Source organism: Alligator mississippiensis, chromosome 4 (genome assembly GCF_030867095.1).
Source record: "Alligator mississippiensis isolate rAllMis1 chromosome 4, rAllMis1, whole genome shotgun sequence".
Taxonomy (NCBI): domain Eukaryota; kingdom Metazoa; phylum Chordata; order Crocodylia; family Alligatoridae; genus Alligator; species Alligator mississippiensis.
This window is the reverse complement of record NC_081827.1, coordinates 23,225,783-23,245,604: the sequence shown is the minus strand read 5'-3', so window position 1 is coordinate 23,245,604 and position 19,822 is coordinate 23,225,783. Positions and strand designations below refer to the sequence as shown.

The following is a 19,822-nucleotide window of genomic DNA, read 5'->3' as shown; positions in this document are numbered from 1 at the left end:
CACCTCTTCTCCTGTGTCTAAGTGTTTTGTGACCTGGCTATAAAATGAAACCAGATTAGTCAGGCATGATCTGCCTGCTATGAATCCATGCTGGTTGCCCTGCTGCATTATTGCCACTGGTGGCTGTCTCTCCCCTTTAGGCTAGGGACAGACATTCAAAAATCCTGAGCCTGATTTGATTCAATTTTTGCAGGTTAGTCTAACCTGGCTAGGCTAAATCATTTTGTAACTGTACAACATCCTAGAAATGTAGGCACATGCCTGCAGTGGCTCAGGTTAAAAGCCAGGGAATGTTAGAGCATCCTTCCCTTTCTCCCACAACACTGAGCTGAGGGGGGCATGCCGAGATGCTGGGGGTGTTTAACTTAAGCAGTAAAGGGTCTGGGACAGCCATTGCATAAACTGGTTTGAGCCAAATCAGGTAAGTCTGACACTACATTCAATCAGGTTTATCTCAAACCGGTTTCAGCCATTTTCAAACTGGTTTATGTGCACTGGACATCTTTTATGTTACAGGTTTAAACCAGTTTCTGATCACTTAAACCGGTTTATGTTCAATGTCTGTCCCTAGCTTTAAAGTGGACTGACGTTTGTCCATTTTCTTACTTTTTTCTGATCCTTTTTCCAACTCTTATTTTTTGTATGAACACAAATGATTTGCCTAACAGTCATACTAAACACAAAGGAATTTCTCAGCATGCCCTCAAAGAATAGCTAATTGCTACAAGCAGGCATGCTTTTCTCTTTTACAGCTTTACTGTTCTTGTAGTCCTTTCTCCCCATAACAGTTGAAATATTTTATTAAAAAAAAAATCACTTGGCTACTTTTTCTCAATTTTTCACATACAGTAGGTAAATGCCAGAAATGATCAGGTAGAAGGGGAAAAATCAAATCTCAACTGTATCTGTTAAACCCTCTGGCAGATAAGTTCTTGAAATATTGTCTTTATGTAAACAGAAAATGAGAGTAAGCCAAGCAAATGAACCCTCCTGAGCCAGCTGTCCTTTTCAATATGTTATACAGCTCACTGCATTAATATTTATTGAGTCCTCAATTCTCAAAAGGTGCAGGAGTTTTTATTCAAGTAACAGTACCCAGCATATCAGGTTTTAATTGGGAGAATATATTAAATGTAAACATTTGTAATTTCATTGCTACTGGACAAGTTTAAATTCAGTAGGCCTGAATGTAATGGATTCTTCATCACTAGCAATTTTAAGATCAAGACCAAATAGCTGTCACAACTGCATGCTCTAGTTCAAACAACAGTTAATTCAGGGAAGTCCTTGGTCTGTGTTATGCAGGACCATCAAACTAATGGTCCTTTCTGGCTTTATAATTCATAAACCTGTAAATCAAGACTTCTGCTTTTTGCTGGTGCAAAGGCATACAGCTTGTGCATAGAAGCAATAACTTCCCCCTCATTCATGGGGATATATGGGGCTTTGGGACCAAACAGGCCACCTATTTGGGAGGAGAGGTTGAGATGTTCTAGCATTGGTCTATAACATATATCCCCATCTCACAGCTGGAACTAGAATAAATTACCCAACTTTCACCAGAAATTTCATATTTAGTATTTTTCTCTGTTCTCTTCTCTTTTGGGTTAATGTTTGGAAATTGCATTTTACCTGGGGTATAATAGCACCACTAGTACAAAGGAAGTGTAACTCAGCTAGAAATGCCTAGCAGAGAACTGTATACATCTATGCAAAAGATCCTGAGGAAAAGGAAACCAGGTCAAGAAGTCCTTAAACAATGCCCTAAAGAACACTATTTATATGATGACAGGCCACTGAAACATTCAGATTGGTGATGATAATAGTAATGGAGGACTGTCACAGGCAGGTTTGGTTATGGCACTAGAAACAAACCAGGTAAGTAACTCCTATACCCCCACCATCAAGGACAAGAGTGGTGAAGGCTGCCACGGTTTGTTCATAGATGATGGTTGGAAAGATGAGGAGGTGCTCAAAGACCCAGTTTTATAGCCCTGTCTCAGCAGGATAAGGTGATGATGATGTCTTGCTAGAAAAGGCTGAGAGAGTGATCATTTCAGGAATGCTGTTTTTTTCTGTTTCAAAGTCACAAATTCTCTGATAAAAATTGCAAACTCTCTGATTAAAAAGTCCAAATCCATGATTAAAATGAAACACCACTATCAACATCTGGACATATTTGGTGTACCTGCATATCACCTGCTTGGATATATCTGGTGAACGAAGGATGACTGCCTATAGAAACTGTTGTCTTCAGTCTGGCAGAAGGCTGCAGACCAAGAAGCAGACCAGACATAAAGTGGCTAGCTAACGTAAGATATGTGGTACTACTGGCATCTAAAGTCACTAAATAATACCACACAAGATGGAGCAATATGGGAAGATGGAATGCAATGTATGAGTGGCCCCTGGGGTTATTAGACTATGGGACAGATCAGCAGTTCTCAACCTTTTGTACCTTACATCCCACCAACCATTTTGTCAAAAAAAAATGGTTCCACTATGATAAAAACAACCCCCCACAAAATTGCACTATTCGAGATATCTGTTGATTCATCTATTTGAAGTACAAACAACTGACTTTTTCAATCAGGCAATGAGTTGAAGTCCCACCTACACAACCTTCGAGTCCCACTGGTTGAGAAACACTGGGACAGATGGAATAGATGAGAGGATCTCTATTGCAGCTGAGCCCACCTCCTGTATCAAGTCTCATCTCTCAATAACCCCCCCACAAAGGCCTATATATCCTATTATTCCCTACTGCAAAACCTTGGCTAAAAATCCATATAAAATTGTGGAACCATAAGACATGCTGAATTTAGTAGACCTGTCATTCTTTCTGTATGTGTATTAGGGTTGCAAATTCTGCCAGGAGTGGAATCTACCTTTATTCTCTGCAAAGTGCCTAACATATTGGTTTCTTTAGAAGGAATTCCCAACAGACTATGCTTTGTAATAGGTATTGTTAATTGACCTTTTCCAGGAAAACAGAGTGGTCACAATGCTTGGACATATTTTACTGTAGTAACAGCAAATTTGGAGAAAATTAGCATGATTGTAAAGATCGATATATTACAGATGGAACTGAAAAACATTTTTTTTTGCCAAATAAGCAATAAGGACACTTAATAGCCGATATGCACATTTACTGTGGTCATCTTTCATTCCAGTTTACAATCAAAGAAATTGTATATATCCCAAATAGCAATGACTGTTAGATTTTTAAAACATGTTAAAAGTGTCTAATGAGACACACCTCTTACTGATTTTCCCAAAAGACTTAACTTAAAAGCTATGAAATACCAAATGGGCTTCTGATGACTAGAGAAAACAACATTTTGCAAAAGTTAACTTCAGACTCGGTGTGTCTTTCAGCTCCTTGAGGTTTAGAAATAAAGAATAGCTTCATTGACTGAATGATGAATCTGCCCATGTGGTTGGTCTGAGATTATTCCTTTTGTAGCAATTTCACCCCTGCTTCCTAGTGGGTATCAAAGTGGTTCAGGAGCCAAATCTTGGGGAAAGAGTCACCTATAATAAACCTACAGACTTGCAAGGAGCTGCAAATTTGAACTGTAAGATGCCCATCTATCCTCCTTCTCCACATCTTTTGAAAAGATTATTAAAAAAGCACCTGCAATGAGAGTCCCCAGTGGAAATTATGCACAAAGAATTTATTTTTCCATTTCTACTTTTACTCAGTTTAGGCATTTATTTTTTTTTGGCTGTGTTTCTTCCCTTTCATCTAGAAACACATATTTCATATGCTTTTTTTTAACTGATTGCCTTGTTTGAAGGCAAAACAACCTATTCTATCAGCAGGGTATGATATCAAATGAGGAACATGCAAATAAAGCCATAATGAAAACACTCTTTAAAGCTTAAGTGAGACAAAAGTCATTACTAATATAACTGGAAATTAATTACTGCTTTTCTGAAACATCAGTTACTTAGCTTGCTATTTAGTATCTTCGGCGAATGCAGAATTCATCCCATAGCACTTCCCTTAATACATGTGGGACCAATGCTGCAAAAATTAACATGAATAGTTTTTTCGTAGGGTGTAGAATTGCTTATGAGTCAGTGGGTGGGTCTACATGTGCAATTAATGTGCACAAATAAACTCCAGACATTATCGCTTTGGAGTTTTTGCTCCCAGGCATGCCATTTGAACATGTGCCCAGGAGCAAAAAACTCAGGAATAATAAGCTCAAGAGTTTATTCGTGTGCAGTACATGGAGCCCAGTAGGAGCAACCCAAGCTGGCAAGGGACCCAGGTTGTCAGCCCACCAGCCCAGGGCTACTCCAACCAGGCTCCATGTGTTGCAGAGGAGCTGGCTGGGGCACGAGAATGCTTCAGTGTGAGGCTAGCTGGCAGGCATTCCCTATGCTAAAGCATCCTTGTGACCCAGCCAGAGGCTTCAAGCACGTGGATCCCCCTGGCTGCTCTGACAGGGCTCCACATGCTGTAGAGCAGCTGGCTGAGGCACAAACAGCCCCTCATGCCTCAGCCAGCTCCCCTGCTGCACATGGAGCTCCATCATTCATTCAAATCCAATGTGTGATTGTTTTAAAAGAAAATGTTTGTTTTTTGGATGCCCCAAACACAAAAACAGTAGTTTTGGGTTTTCAAGTCCTTAGCTAAAACCTGACAATGTTGCCACTGCCTCACTTCATTCTGTTTTATTTTCAACTGATTTTTTTCATGTGGGGAAAAATATTGGCTTACCAAGCCTACAATGTAATGAGATACAGTACAGATCATGCAGCTCTAAGAAACGGATTTGTTTGCACTAAGGTTCCTAGTCTTGTCAAACTGTTTTTAAGACTCAGAGGGCAGACTCAGTCAGTCTACATGTATGCATTTACTGCACAGTAACCAAAATTACTGCGCAGTATGGGCATGCATCTATACATGCACACCCCTACTGTACGGTAAATATGATGACTTACACTGACTTGAGCATAAATTTGATACCTGCGTTATGACGGTATCAAATTTACACCCGATTAGTTACTGTGTAGTAACTTGCATGTAGCTGCCTTACTGCACAGTAACACTGTGTGTGTATTGACTCGGGACTAATTTTAGTCCCAAGTCAGACCATACGCATCATTAATGTGCTTTAAAGACTGCGTGGGTAGATGTCTGCTTATTCCTGCTTACTGCGCAGTACATTTAAGCCGGCATAAATGCATGTGTAGACACGCCCAGAGACTTCTTTCTGCAGGGTCAAATCCTGAGCCTATCTAAGAAGTTGGGTAGGCTCCCTAAGAGAGGTGATATTTTGGGGAGCTATGCAAAACAGGTGCAAAATGTAGAGCTGGGAGCCACTATGTAGCTCTACATAGCAGCAGGAAGGGTAAAATGAAGGTTAGATATAGGCAGTCTGTCTAGTAAAGAGGCAGGAACCAAGGTATCCTTCTATTTTCTCCTACTTGGAGCCTAATGAGGGCAAGCTGAGTAAGGCTGCTGTTACACGTTACCTTTCCAACGTGTCAAATGCTTAGGACAGGAAGGTCTGCCTGCTAAGGCAGGAAAAGATCTAAGTGGGTTCTGAGAATCTGAGTTACACCTCTTCAGCTAACGATCATCTCCAGCTTGTGTTAGGCAGATTGTATAGCAGTGACATTAGTCTGCTCCACAGGGCCAATATGATCTGGGAGCAGTTCTCCAGCATCCCACGATGCACAGCTTTCAGCCTCCTCCCAACATGGATGGTCTATCCTCCAGAGCTCTAGTGTCCTGGAGTGACAGAGAGCTGGGGAGAGTTGGCAGCTGCAGGTGAGTAGGGAACTGGAAAATTGGGGGTGGGCCCTGAGGGGGCTGGGAAGAGGAGGCAGGGGGGAGCCTGGGATCTCCTAGACTAAATACAGACAGTCAAAAAACCTGAGGCTGAATCAGTTGAATCATTGCAGGTTAGTCTAAGCTGCATAGATTGAACTGATAAGCAAGTGAACATTCACTTTTGATTCTGGAATTGCAGCCACATGACTGCAGTCTCTCAGGCCGGAAGTTGGAGATGTTAAAGCATGCCTCCCTGTTTGGCTGGAGCAGACAGCTTGGGCCAAGGCTAGCTTGCCCATCCTGTGAGGGGGAGGGGAAGAGGCTTGTGGGGGAAGTGCAAAGCATCTCGGGACACTGGGGGACTGTGAGTTAACTAGAATTTGGAGGGGATCTGGTACAGAAGTTCAATAAACTGATTTAACCTAAATCAGTTAAGTCTGATACTACATTCATCCAGGTTCAACTTAAAGCAGTTTCAGCCATTTTAAATGTGGTTTATGTTTATTGAACTTCTGTTATGCTACATATTTGAACTAATTTCTGATCTCTTATATCGGTTTATGTGTAATTTCAGTCCCTAGCGCTAGACATGGCCCTGCTCACCAGCTCCCTAGTGGTCACTCAGAGCAGTGCATGTCAGAGTGGGTATTAACCCTTAATGTGTATAGCTGCTCACAGCACGTGCTAATGCTAAGCACTGCACAAAGTTAGCAAGTGCAGATTGTAATGTCTAACAATACCCTAAATCAAAGTAGAATCTATTCCACTCATTTGGATCAGCTGCGTAAAGCATGGACAGGGGATTTTTATTTCATACTTGTCCTATGTATACCTGCTCAGAACTCAGTCTTATCCTTATGGCCCTGCATTGCATAAAAGATTTGGTCCTGGAAATATAATTCAAGTATAGTTGTTTATGGATTTTATGGGTTTATGTTTTAAGCATGGGTGACTTCGCTTATTGCCCTGCAGTGCTCCTCATCCATTCAGCCTTTGCCCTGAGGCCTCCGGCCCTGGTCTGCCCCATCTAAGAACAACAATTTGACATAAGATAATGCTGTGTGCTAAATTAAAGAATAGATCTTCTTTGTTGAAGCACTGCTTGAAAGGGAGAACATTTCTGATGGTAGGTAGGAGAAATATGCCATCAATGTTGTATTTTTAGAAAGAATCAACTTGTCCAAGGTTGTGTTCTGATCTCAAGGCTGCCCTTAAATAAGGGGCAGGCAAAATATGGCTTGTGGGCCAGATCCAGCCAACCAGGCCATTCTGTCCAGCCTGCAGGGCTCCTCTAAAATTTAGAAAATTATTACCTGTCAGTGGCTGCCTGTCTAAAAGCTGATGAGGCACCAGCAGCAGGAGACGCTGGCAGCAGGACCCAGTGGCAGCAGCAGCAAGGCCTGCCTGGCCCTGACTCACCCCCAGCCCCGAACCAGAAGCTTCTGTCTAGCAGAGGCTTCTGGCCTGGTGACCATGGGGCTGTTCACCCACCCTCCCTCCATCTGAGAGTGGAAACAGATAAGAACAGATGGAGGGAGTATGGGGAGGATCGCTGGTGCAGCAGGAGCCACCCCAGCCTGGCCAGCCGTTCCTGGTTGCATGGCTGGGACTGCAGGATGCAGCAGAAGCCAGGCTAGCCAGCCCCAGTGATTCCTGTCTGGCTCCTGCTGCACCCAGCCACACAGTCCTGGTCATGCAGCCAGGCTGGCTCTGGTGCCACATGGTTCCTGGCTGCATGGCTGGGACTGCATAGTGCAGCATGAAGCCAGCCAGGAACCACAGGAGCCAGGCTGGGTCAGTTCCTGCTGAGTCCTGTGGTCCTGGCCATGCAGCCAGGAACCACATGATGCTGAAGCCAGTCCAGCACAGCTAGCAACATGAAGTTCTTGGCTGCATGTCTGGGACTGTACGGTGCAGCAGGAGCCAGCTGGGAACCGCAGAGGCCAGGCTGGCTCCTGCTGTGTTTTGCAGTCCTGGCCATGCAGCTGGGAACTGCATGCTGCTTGAGTGGTGGGTAGGCAGGTGGGAGGGAGCAGCAGTGGTGGGCGGGAAGGAAGGGAAGTGGCAGGGGAAGGGCAGTGGCAGCAAGTGGGGGTGGGGAAGTGGCAGTGAGCAGGTGGGTGGAAGTGCAGGGCCTGCACTGGTGCCCTGGGGCCAGGGTTGGCAGGGACCTAGGGCAGGGCGGCAAGAGCATGGAACCCGGGCTGGAAGGGGCTCTATGGAGTTGGGCCAGCTCCACCCCTCTTCCTGCCAGTGGCCCAGCCATGTGCAGTCCTGGGGCTTGCCAGGACTGTGCACCACCAGGGGTCCCTGCCTCCCCTGGGCTGTGATCACCCCGAGGACTTGTCATCTGCTGCTGCTGCTGGTGGCAGGGGCTGTGCATAATGAGGGAGGGAGGCATGTGTGGGAGGGCATGTTTGTAGCAGGGTTCCCACACATACACCCCACCATACACATGTACCCACAAACCCCCCTTATACCAACATACACATGCACCCACACCCCTCCATGCACACCCTACACCCACACCTCCGCACACGCTCCAGCCACTCTCCCCCTCCACACATGCCACAACCCCCCAACCACCCTCCCCACACACACTCACAGGTCCCCCACAAACCCCATACCCATTCACTTACACTTCCCACACCTCCGCCACACATACATACATACCCACACACACACCCACAGCCCCCCACAAGCCATGTACCACACACCCATACCCCTCACACCCTCCCACAATATATAAAAGTAAGACTTCATTTTAAGCTATTATGCAATCACCTCTATGTACACTATGCAAACACATGTAAATCTGAACAAACATATTTTTGATATTAAATTAATGTATTTTATAGTAGATGTTTGATTTTTAGAATATAATTTGTTTTATTTCTGGTTCCAAGATGGCAATCCCCTTGCCAAAAGGAGTATTTCTGGGGGCAAGGGGAGGGACTTCCAGTGGCAAAGGTCAGGGGTTAGGGAGCCCGACTTCTGATTCTAAGACAACAGCCAGGGGGTGGGGAACCTGTCAAGGGGCGGGGCTACCCTCGGGGCCCTGGACAGCTCGCCAAAGCAGCACTCCAGTCAAAATAATTGCTGGCCCCTGCCTTAAGTTATTTAATAGCAGTTTATTAAAATTATAGTTCCAGTGCCACTTATTACAACATATGAAAATATTCAGTTCCCTAATGAAGGCTGTATCCTGTGTGGAGATCAAGGATAGAAAAAGCTCGGAGAAATCTAAGCACGTTTTTACAAAACAAAGGTCTGTCTGGTGAGTGAAGAGCAATAGAGCTAGCCCTTCTGAAACTTGTCACAAGAAAATTTATAAAACTTATAACTGAGGTTGCAAGTCTCTTGGAGTAAGAAGCACAGGCCTGATATTTGCATCTGCTGGAACCCTGCTGAGGCAGAAGGACTGTAAAGCAAGCCTAATTGGCTATACTGGTACAGTACAGCATGAATCCTCCCTTGCAGGCTTCATCAAAAAGGCATAGCTGAGGAAAAGGGACCCAAGTGGCACATTTTCAGTGATTTCTTCCTCCTGGAATGGTCTCTTAAGTTATGGGCAGCTAGACAGAAGTTAGATACAAGCTTTCACACTGCTCTAACTTTCTGTGGTTCCAGAACTAGAGCCACAAAATACCATAAAGCCAGCTTTCCCTTGCACTCCTAGGATCCCACTTCTATGTTATTTAGAACAGTAGCATAAACAGGGCAGGTGATGTGGGGCATGAGCTCCAGAAGCTCAGGGGGAGGCACCAGAATGGAGACAGCGGAGCTTGAGGACCCAGGGGGCAGGAGTCCCCTCATCTCTGACTGTAGGTGTGGCAGCAGCAAGAAGCTTAATGCCCCCAGGTGCAGAAACCCTTTTGAAACCCTGAAGCTGCTTTTCTAACCACCAAATACAGTGTTTCACATAGCCACTTGGGATGGGAATTGGTAGAAGTGGCAGCAGCTAGAGTGGGGCAAGAGAAGGCTCATAAAACCAGGCAGGTGCTGTGTTAATTCAGTAGGTGCTGGCCATGCTCACACCTCCCCCTGCAACAATGGCTATATTGCTTGCTAGCCCAGGACACAAACCCCACTCATTACACCTCTGACTTAGATCCTAGTGTAGCAGGCTTGGGGATCCAACCCCACAGTGTGATGCACCCTGGCATTCAGGTCCACCTGCTGCACTCTCCAGTCACTGCTGTCTTTCCTGGCATGCCTTTGGTGTTGCATAAATTTGGGAGGCTGCTTTTAAAAGCCAGAGCAGCCTCTCAGGTGCTTCCCTCCTTACTGCAGCCCACTGGACACACTTACCCCACTGCACAGTCCTTTGGGCCCCATCTGGTCAGTAGTATCTCAGCTCACCAGGCCCCTGGGCTTAGCTTGACTCACCAGGCATAGTTCCTGGGCTCAAACACCCATTATGAGCTACCCTCAGCTATGTATAGTGTAGCACTCTTCAATGGACACTTTTTAGTGGTTGCACAGGGCTAATACTCCTTTTTGCAAAAAGGATACTCAACAACACTATCCCCAAAGCACCCTAGTGGCTTCCATTCACCCCCTTCTAGCTAGCTCCATACTTCACAGCTTCATATCAATGTCTAGTTGGAACTTGGGGTTTGCCTCTCCCTAAGACTCTTCACCACCTTCATTTATAGACTTGGCTTTGCCCTCCCTGAAGCTCTCCCTTCTTCCACCATCTTCTAGCTTCCCTTTTTCGGTTTCTTGTTTGTTGGTAGACACCAGCCCAGAAGCTTAAGTCCTCTCTGGGCTACTCACTAGATCACTCCTCATGCCCAGGGACTCCTTCAAGACAGACAAGGACCACTCTACGGCAGTTTTCAGAAAGCTCCTCTTTCCTGTGCCCTGACCCCAAATGGCCTCTCTAGCCCAGGATCTAGGTTTATGGCTAGGCTTTCTGGCCACCTCTTCCCATCATATCACCCTAGGTCTTTTAACTCAGTCCAAGGAATTTACATTACTCCTTCAGCTCACCACAGCCAGCAATTAACTGGCTACTTGTAGTTTAACTCCAGTATCTTATTTCTGCTTATTGCCAGTAAGCTTGTAGCTTGTTGCTTTGGAGTTGTTACCCTTTTAATTCCCTGTAGATGGCCCCAATTCAGCAGCCAGCAATGTCTGGCAGCCACATAATACTGCCCTCATTCTCTCTTAAAGTAACTGGTGTTACTTTACTCGCCCCCTGTTATACCTAGTATCAGAGACGATCCGAGCAGGGTGTGGGGCCCATGGCAAATCAGCCTGTGTGGGGCCCTGACCCCGGATGCAAGGAAGCCAGTGGCAGATTCAGTGGTGGAGGGAGTGGGGGGAGGGTATGGGGGTGCCGAGCTCTTGGACATGAAGCCAGCAGCAGTGCAGGGCCTGGGGCAGTTGCCCTGATTCATGCCCCTCTAGGGATGGCCCTGCCCAGTATTGGGGTTCCTGAGCCCTATAACATTTATCAGCTGTAATTATGCTAATATATGCAGCAGGCAAGGATTTCTTGGGGGGGATTTTTTTACTGGACCAAAATGTAATGACTTGAAGAAAAATGTCTTGCATCTAAAAGTTTGTCTAACTTTATCCCAACTATGCCGCTGGTACCCTAAGAATTCTTTGCCTCTCGCATAATTCCTGGACCATCATAGCTAAAACATCACTCTGACAATACAGAGTATTGCGTACAGAGTATGCAGAACTATTACACAAAGGCACAATCTGTTTGCCAGATTCATATAGGAATGGCACTCATTTAAAGCTCAAATTGCTACACAGGTTAGTTTTTCTTCCAAGGTCTACAATAACATGTTGGCTGTTGAACACTGTTTTATAACTGGTTTTCAGTTAGTCTTATAGTTTAAGAATGAGAATGTTTTCAATCTACAACTAACTGCCTTCTCAGTAAAATTAAAAAAAAAAAAAGTATACATCTAAATCATCAAATCTTCCAGTCCAGTCTGACAGAATGAAGAAAAACATAAAGAAAAAAAGCGGGTTCTGGAAGAAAAGATTGTGAAATGTAAAATATTTTTCCTCACTCCATAGCCTTGAAGGTTATGCCCAATGAGAATTTTCCTTGGAATTTTCTTTTTCTAGGCTCTGATTCTCCCAGCTGAATATAAATCATAACACTTCATTTGAACGAGCAAGACTAGAGGCAATGATTGTTTGACATTACTGACTATTCCTTTTCCAAACCTATTTCACTGAAGGGTTTCAATCCAATCTTGGTCAGCATAAAGTGAATACATTAACATTTTTGCTGCATCCATTTTAGGCCAATAGACCCAAGCTGTACATTGTGTAATACTGTGATATATTAGATTCTATGTAAGACTCCTTTGCTGTTAGGGTGCATTCTGCTTTTGCTCAAGCCTTTTAGCTACTTCGTCCAAATACACATGAGGCATAAGAAATGAATGGTTGCTATGGTCCCCATTACAATTTCAGTGGGTCTAAATTACTGCTTCCCTTACTGATTGGAGTGTTATCCAGGGTCCTTTTTAGCTTGTTCTTTCCACCACAGTTTTAAATCCTTCACTTATTTTGGACACACAAAGGCAATGCTTCTCTTCATTTTATCATTGCCTATAACAAATCTGAGGTTGTTTTTTTACATGAACATGATTTTGGAACTACTAGAACTCACTGTGGTTCAATAAAATTGTTATTTTAATTAATGCATTTGTCATCTCAACAGCTGACCCTTCTTTTCATGTACTGGTGGAGGTCTTCAATACCTAATTCAAAGTAGCTACACATGCTCTTGTATGTTAAAGGGGATTTGATTGTTCCTGCTTTTTCTTGTCACTTGATGGATCAGATCCAGATACGCACGCATATGAGGTTTGTGGTGCTGCAACCCTCTTTGCGTGCCCTATGCTTCAAATATGCAGCATGGGGGCAAAATTTGCTATTGGAAGATCCTAGTAGCAAAACAAACAAACATACAACCCCCTCCCCCACTGCCAAACATGCTGCAAAAAAGCCAAACAAACCCCAACGTCTGCCCCCCCCACCCAAAAAAAAACCCAGTGCAGTGCACGCCACAGGAGTATACATCAGCAGACATGGAGGCTCAGTCCTCCCAGGAGATGACCTGGCTGCTGGTCAGAGTGTCTCCACTCCTAGTTCCACCCTGGCTTCTCCAGCATGCCAGGGGAAATTTCCCTTAAGGGGGGTGTATTTTGCCCTGCACCAAAGCACGCATGCAGGAGCATGTGCAACAGTAAAAGTAGTGGCACAAATTTGTGCCACTACTTTTATTGCCACTGCAAATGCATGCCCCAGCATGTGGGGTGTGCCCAAGGGTTGCAGATAAATTATGTTCCTCTTCACTTTTGCAGCCATGTTTTGATTCATTCTTTATAAATGAAAATGTACTGTAATGAGTTGGTTAATAAAACTTCCCAAAAACTGATCATTCTCTTTCATGAAGGGAACAAAAACAACAAGGATGAGTGCAAAGTCCTGGACTTGGGATGGAATAACTATATGTACAGATACTCACTGGGGAATAACTGGCTAGGCTGCAATATGACAGAGAAGGACATGGAGGTACAGTAGACCATACTGGGTTGTATCAACAGGAATGTCACTTGCAAATCAAAGGAGGTGGTTCTTCTGCTCTATTCAGCACTGGTGAGATCTGACTGGAGAATTGTGTCCAGCTTTGGGCTCCACACTTCAAGAAGGATGCAAACAGTTTGGAAAGAATCCAGTGCAGAGCAAAAAAGCTGATTAGTGCCTGGGAGGCAAGCCTTAGGAGGCAGGCTGAAAGAACTAGGATTCTTAGTCTGGAGAACAGAAACTGAGGGGATATTGATAAAAGTCTTCAAATATCTGAAGGGAGATTATAAAGAAGATGGAGAAGGACTTTTCTCTGTGGCCATAAAGGACAGGATTAGGAGCAATGGCCTCCAACTGCAGCAGGAGAAATTTAGGTTGGAGATTAGGAGGAACTTCCTGACTATGACGGTTGTCAAGGTACCTAAAGAAAGTGTGGAATCTCTATCCTTGGAAGTTTTCAAGAGCAGGTTGGACAGACACTTGGCTGGGATGGTTTAATTAAAGATGATCCTACCTTGAGCAGAGAGCTGGACTAGATGACCTTGTGAGGTCACTTCCAGTCCTACTTTTTTATGACCCAATGAAAAAAGTTTGATGTTTTTGAAATATGTTATCATTCAGATGTAGAATGAAAACAAGACTTCTGAATGTTTTTATTAGAAACAAAAGAAACCTGAGAGTGACAAAGCAATTCCACAGCAGGGTGGATATTAAGGCATTTACCTGGAAGGAGGAAGATTCAGGTTTAAGTCCTTGCTCTGACGCACAGCAGGGGCATAAACCTGAGCCTCCCACCTCGCAACTCAGGCCGTTTGTAGACAGTGTTCAGCATTTTCTAAACCTTGTTAACTGATTTGCATCACACAGTTTGAATCAAATTTCAATTTGAATTAATGGCTAATAGATGATTGCTGACTATCATGGTAGGGGGGCACTGACTATACACAGTCTATACACTTGACAGCCCATTAACAGAGGTTGGAAGTCAGATTTGATGTGACTATTTTGTACTAATTAATAATAATTAGTACAAAATATACTAATAAACCTGTAAAAGCACTGCTACACTGTTGTGGCTATCTAAAGCTCTGTTCCAGAAGTTATCTGAGCAATCTACATTGTTGTGGTTGCGGTTATCTAAAGTGTTGTCACTGACCTGATACTTAGCAGGGTGAGGTGTTGTTGGCACCTTTGACTTTTTATAGGTGTTACTTTATGCCTGATAGCCTCTATTGTTTTGCAAAAACCCAACTGAATTTCCTTGCTGGGATTGATATTTGCAATTCTTATCTGAGATCCTAAGGACTGTTTTTCCTAAAAGCAACACTATATATACATGTTAATTAATAAAGTTTAAATTGCCTGATTTGGACTGCCCTAGTCTGCATTCATTTTAACTCACATTCAGTGAGGATTACTTAATTCAGACTGGAGCCAATTTTAATTTGGATTACAGACATCCACATATATATACTTACAGCTGTACTGCAGATTAAACTTATAAAAACACAGCCTTTATAAAGGGCCTCAATGCCCTAACCACTTGGTTCTTTTGGGTGGTGTCTCTCTTTCTCTGGTAAGAAAAATCCATCCTAGACTGGAGAAAAATCTGGGCAAACAAATTTCGACCACTTCTTTTCATTAGTACATCTCTGTATCAGCTCTTTCTATAGGACATCTCAGACTCATGTCATACAGCTATTGCTTGTAGGAGATTCTTCATGAATTAACTCCCAGTTATTATGAACATGACTTTGGGAATAGGTCGATTTATTTTATCTCATCTGCCACCACATAGTTCCAGTTGGCCATGAAGTGCAACTGTGTAATAACTATAGAGTCCTAGGTGCCTAATTGGCTATGGGTTTGGTTTATTTTTGATGATCATATTGAATTTAACAAAACTGTTAATTTGGGATAATACGAAGAGTGGCGTTTTTAATTAATGCGTGACTGAAAAACAGAGTGAACACACTTTCTGGGATCACTTTAAATAGTGGGATGACAGGAATTTCTCCTGTAATATTTAATTTTGTTTTTCTTTTCTGAAGTGGAAGCAGATTAAGCAAGGAACATAGAGAGTTGAGGTGTCATCTTATTTTTACTCCAGGCAAACCTGGAGAAGTAACGGCTGAAAAGTAGGATTTTACTTACTTATCGTAGATCCAGATTCAGGCCTGTTCAAAGAGCTGATGATAACAAAGCCAAACCCTTCATTCTCTTTGCGGTGGATGACAACATCACTGGTTTGTAAGCTGTGTGAACTAAAGCCCTCTGGGGGTGTAGCATTACTACTAGATACAGCATGATTACTGTTAGTGTAAGCAGCATAGTCACTTCTTGGAGAACTGTGGTGAGTAGACACTGAGCCTGGGCTTCTGCCATTCTCTGGGCACGGTTCTCCTGAAATATAAATCATATCATTGTTACACTCTGACTTGTTCAGTGGCATTCTGAGTTACAGTACATTTGCTAATGCAACATGAATACAACTGACTATCTATTGCACAGAGTACTGTGAATATTAAGTAGGGGAACTGTAACAGATGTGGAAAGACAGGAATCTACCTGATTATGCAAAGCATTCAAGGGCAATCAGATAATACAAACTGCTATACTGCCCAAATATGAGGGGAGAAATTCCATTGCAAAAAGCAGCTGAAACCTTGGTAGCAGAAAGTTGAGAGCCATTTTCTGGCCTATTAGCTGATCTGTCATCTAGTGGAAAATTTGACTAACTAATCCAATATAAAAGTATTTGTTTCTAGATTCAAAGAATTTAAGCAGGCAGATAATAAAGGATTAGCTGCATAATTTATCTCTTACAAATTGATTAGCATACTTAAACAATGTTTATGGAATAGGAGAGCAATACAATGAAAAATAATCACAAGCAATTGTTCTGTTGATGCATCCACAGCAACAGTGCTCATTTATAAGTTTTAAAGATGTTGTTGAATACAGAGTTTAAATGATAAAAAATGCAAATTTAGTCCATTAACTTTTCAGCTATGACTTTAGCATAAGTAAAAACAGAGAGGAAGAAAAATGTAGTGATATTAAGTATATCTTTATACAAGCATTGCTGGCAGACAGAAACTGTTAACAGTAACCTGAAGTTTGCGCACAGAAGAGCGTAGCTTTATTCAGATTAATCATATTTTATCACTGTTTTAATACATCTGGATATTAGGGCTGTGCAAGGCTTTGGACAGAATGTCAGATCCGGAGAAGCTTCACACGTTTTGAGGTCTGAAGCAACATGTCTGGGTCGAAGCGCTGGCCTCGTTCGGCTTCCCGAAGTGGTTTGGAGCTTCTGAAGCGCTTCAGAGCCGCCTTGGATATCTGGCCATAGGATATAATGGGAAACAATAAAATATTTATAACTTTGTTGTTTGTTGTCCAATTTGGATGAAACTTGCAGGAACAGTAGCTTCTGCTGAGAGCATGCAGCATGCAAAGTTTCAAGTAGATTGGTGTAGGGGTTTGGGGGAAACTGCACCCCAAATTCTTGAAAGCAAAACTAGGTGTTATAACACGGGGATGAAAGCTGCAGGGGTGGTAGCCTATGCTAAGGCCACAAAGCATGGCATGTTTCAAGAAGATTGGTGCAGGGGTTTGAGGGGAACTTCACCTCAAGCTGCGGATAAGCAAAACTCGTGCCATGGGTGACACTGTGTGTTAAGGCGCAGTGGGGTGACAGCTGCAGGGATGGTGGCCCCTGCTGCGGCCACGATGCCTGCCAGCTGTCGAGGAGATCGGTGCAGGGGGGTTCTGGGGCCCTGAACCCCTAGCTGCCGACAGGCAAAACTAGTGCCATGGGTGCTTGTGGGACTGACTGTGTCTGTCTTGGGGCGTGGGAGACACTACTGCAGGCTTGGCTGCTAAGCTACTGTGTTACCAGTTATGCATCAATCATGATTCACTCAGGGACCAGCTCAATACACAGGACATAGCTAATGTAGCCAGTTAATCGCCATCAATTAGCACCTACAAACCAGGCTAAGGAGCAGAAAGAATCAATACAGACAATCGACTGCCCCAAGACAGACAGAATCAGCCCCACTAGCACCCATGGCATGAGTTTTGTCTGTCAGCAGCTAGCGGTGCAGGGCCCCAGAACCCCCCTGCACCGATCTCCTCGACTGCTGGCAGATGTCACGGCCGCAGCAGGGGCCACTGTCCTTGCAGCTGTCACCCCGCTGCGCCTTAACACACACAGGGTTTTGCTTGTCCCCAGCTTGAGGGGCAGTTCCCCCCAAACCCCTGCACTGATCTTCTTGAAACGTGGCAGGCTTTGTGGCTTCAGTAAGAGCTACCACCCCTGCAGTTTTGACCCCCCTGTGATGTCACACACAGCTGTGACATGAGTTTGGGTTTCAAGAATTTGGGGTACAGTTCCCCACAAACCCCTGCACCAATCATCTTGAAACTTGGCAGGTTTCATGCTCTCAGCAGAAGCTACCATCTCTGCAAGTTTCATCCAAATTGGACAAAAAACAACAAAGTTATAGATATTTCATTGATTCCCCCATTATACCCTATGGCCAGATCTCCAAGGTGGCTCCGAAACTTCAGAGCTGCTTTGACTGGATCGATGCAGAAACCCGGTCCGGAGCCCTGGATCGGATCGTGGCCATCCAAAGTGGCCGGATCCAAAGCTGGATTGGATTGCTGTTGACTTGCACAGGCCTACTGGATATAAAATAGCATGTATTTTGTTCACAGCAGTAGCAACAGACTAGTTATGGTACAAACTTCCTGAAGAGATTCACATACCCCAGGAAGAAAATGTACAGATTAGAAATGGAATGTCTCAGCATAAAATATTTTTGTCTTAGTAAAGAAACATGATCCAAGGATAAGCTGTTGAATTTTCAGGAATGTGTGTCCTTTAGCAGACCTTGTGTGACTTTGAAATTAAGTGATTAGAGAGAATGGAAAACAAACAATTATTATACTGAGACATTAGAATCGAAAATCTTCAAGAGTTATTGAACCAAATCTGCAACTAAATGCCATAGTCAGTGACAAGAGAGATCTCATTTTCTGGCTGTCATGTTTTAGAAGGTTGAATACTGTTTATGTTGGTAGGGCTGTAACAAAAAGAAAATTATCTTTCCCTTCTAAATGATCAGGAGCTAGCTTAGCTAGAAATGAATGCAACAGATTGCTATGAAGTACAGGAAAAGAATAATAAAGGAGGGAAAGAGAAGTTTAGATGGCTGTTAGATTTTTATCAGAAATATTTAACTTTACTTACTCTTCTTGCAAAAAAATAGCTTCTAATTTCTAAATGCTTTCAACTGACACCCCTTCCTAACAAAATAGGTTTCAGGGTTGGTAATGTTGCTATGTCAGTTCTGGGGAAAGAGGCAGTCTATGATTCTGCTGCCAAGCTGTACATAACATTCACGTCAAATCTTAAACTCCTTTTGGGTGATGTCTTCTAACCTCAGATTTTGCTAATTTTCTGACAGCTCAAAACTGGTGAACATCTTTCTACCCCATCTCCTAGAGAAAGCCCTTGAAGACATGGAGGAGAGGAGGGATTCTCTTTACAGGTTGGAGTTTTTTTTTTTAATTTATGAATAAAATTGCTGGGCTGTGTTTGAAACTGAAGCCAACAATATCTGCACAGCCCCTGTCTTGAGTCTGTGGTTTGGGAGTGTGTATAATGGGACCACCTAAGGAGATCTTTCTTTCTAGGGCCCTTCCTCTACACCTATTCTGTTTATTCAACCAGTACTGCCTGCAGCTTGTTCTTTGTCTCACGCTTATTTGTTCCTTTTATTTTCTTTCTAGATAACCTCAAGCTGTCTAAGTACTTTTATGCTTGACTTCCACAACTTCCAGATATCATTCACAGGACATGAAGCTATTAACCAGACAGAGGACAAACATATTTGTGAATGTCAGTGTATTAAATATTCACAACATTCAGCATGAATCTTTTCAATTGTTATGTCAGGGGAAATAAAAAGGAAGCCATTTTTAAAAAAAGAAGCAATTCTTTTTTTTTCTTTTGTTTTTTTCAAATTCCAGTTTTCCTTACATTTCCCCCAGGTATTTCTGATTTTTCCATAAAGCAAACATGTTTGCCATGCAGAGAAAATTGATCATATTCTCCTCTCAGTTAAATCTGTGGAAGCCTATTGATCGCACTGAAATTGCGTAAGTTGAACTTAGATGAGCATCAGACATACCCAGCAAATACAAAAGTCTTATTTGTTTGAAACTGAATGCATAGATAACAAAGCCTTTATCCTTACAGTTACAGTGTGCAGGTAGACATCTCTGCATAAACCCTGTTTCTTGCAGAATCAGGGCCTTAATGTTGTACATCAATATGAACTGAAAGCATTACAAAACTATAAGACTAATTGAAAGCACTGGGAAAGTACTTCTGCAACCTACTTTTTGATGTACAAATATTTTACAACATCATAAGGAAAACCCAGA

At 43.3% G+C, this 19,822-nt stretch overlaps 1 protein-coding gene and 1 long non-coding RNA gene across 2 annotated transcripts in view; one reads left to right on the top strand and one right to left on the bottom strand.

The window, feature by feature from the left end:
• LOC132249961 (uncharacterized) overlaps positions 1-19,360 on the top strand; it is an 88,968-nt gene extending 69,608 nt beyond the window's left edge. Inside the window, exons 3-4 of the long non-coding RNA XR_009461509.1 lie at positions 18,841-18,924; positions 19,166-19,360. This is a non-coding gene — a long non-coding RNA (uncharacterized LOC132249961). The remainder of the gene's footprint in view (positions 1-18,840; positions 18,925-19,165) is intronic.
• MAGI2 (membrane associated guanylate kinase, WW and PDZ domain containing 2) overlaps positions 1-19,822 on the bottom strand; it is a 1,249,850-nt gene that overhangs the window by 78,358 nt on the left and 1,151,670 nt on the right. The window contains exon 16 of the mRNA XM_019487511.2: positions 15,515-15,763. Within this exon, the coding sequence (XP_019343056.1) occupies positions 15,515-15,763 (249 nt within the window). The remainder of the gene's footprint in view (positions 1-15,514; positions 15,764-19,822) is intronic.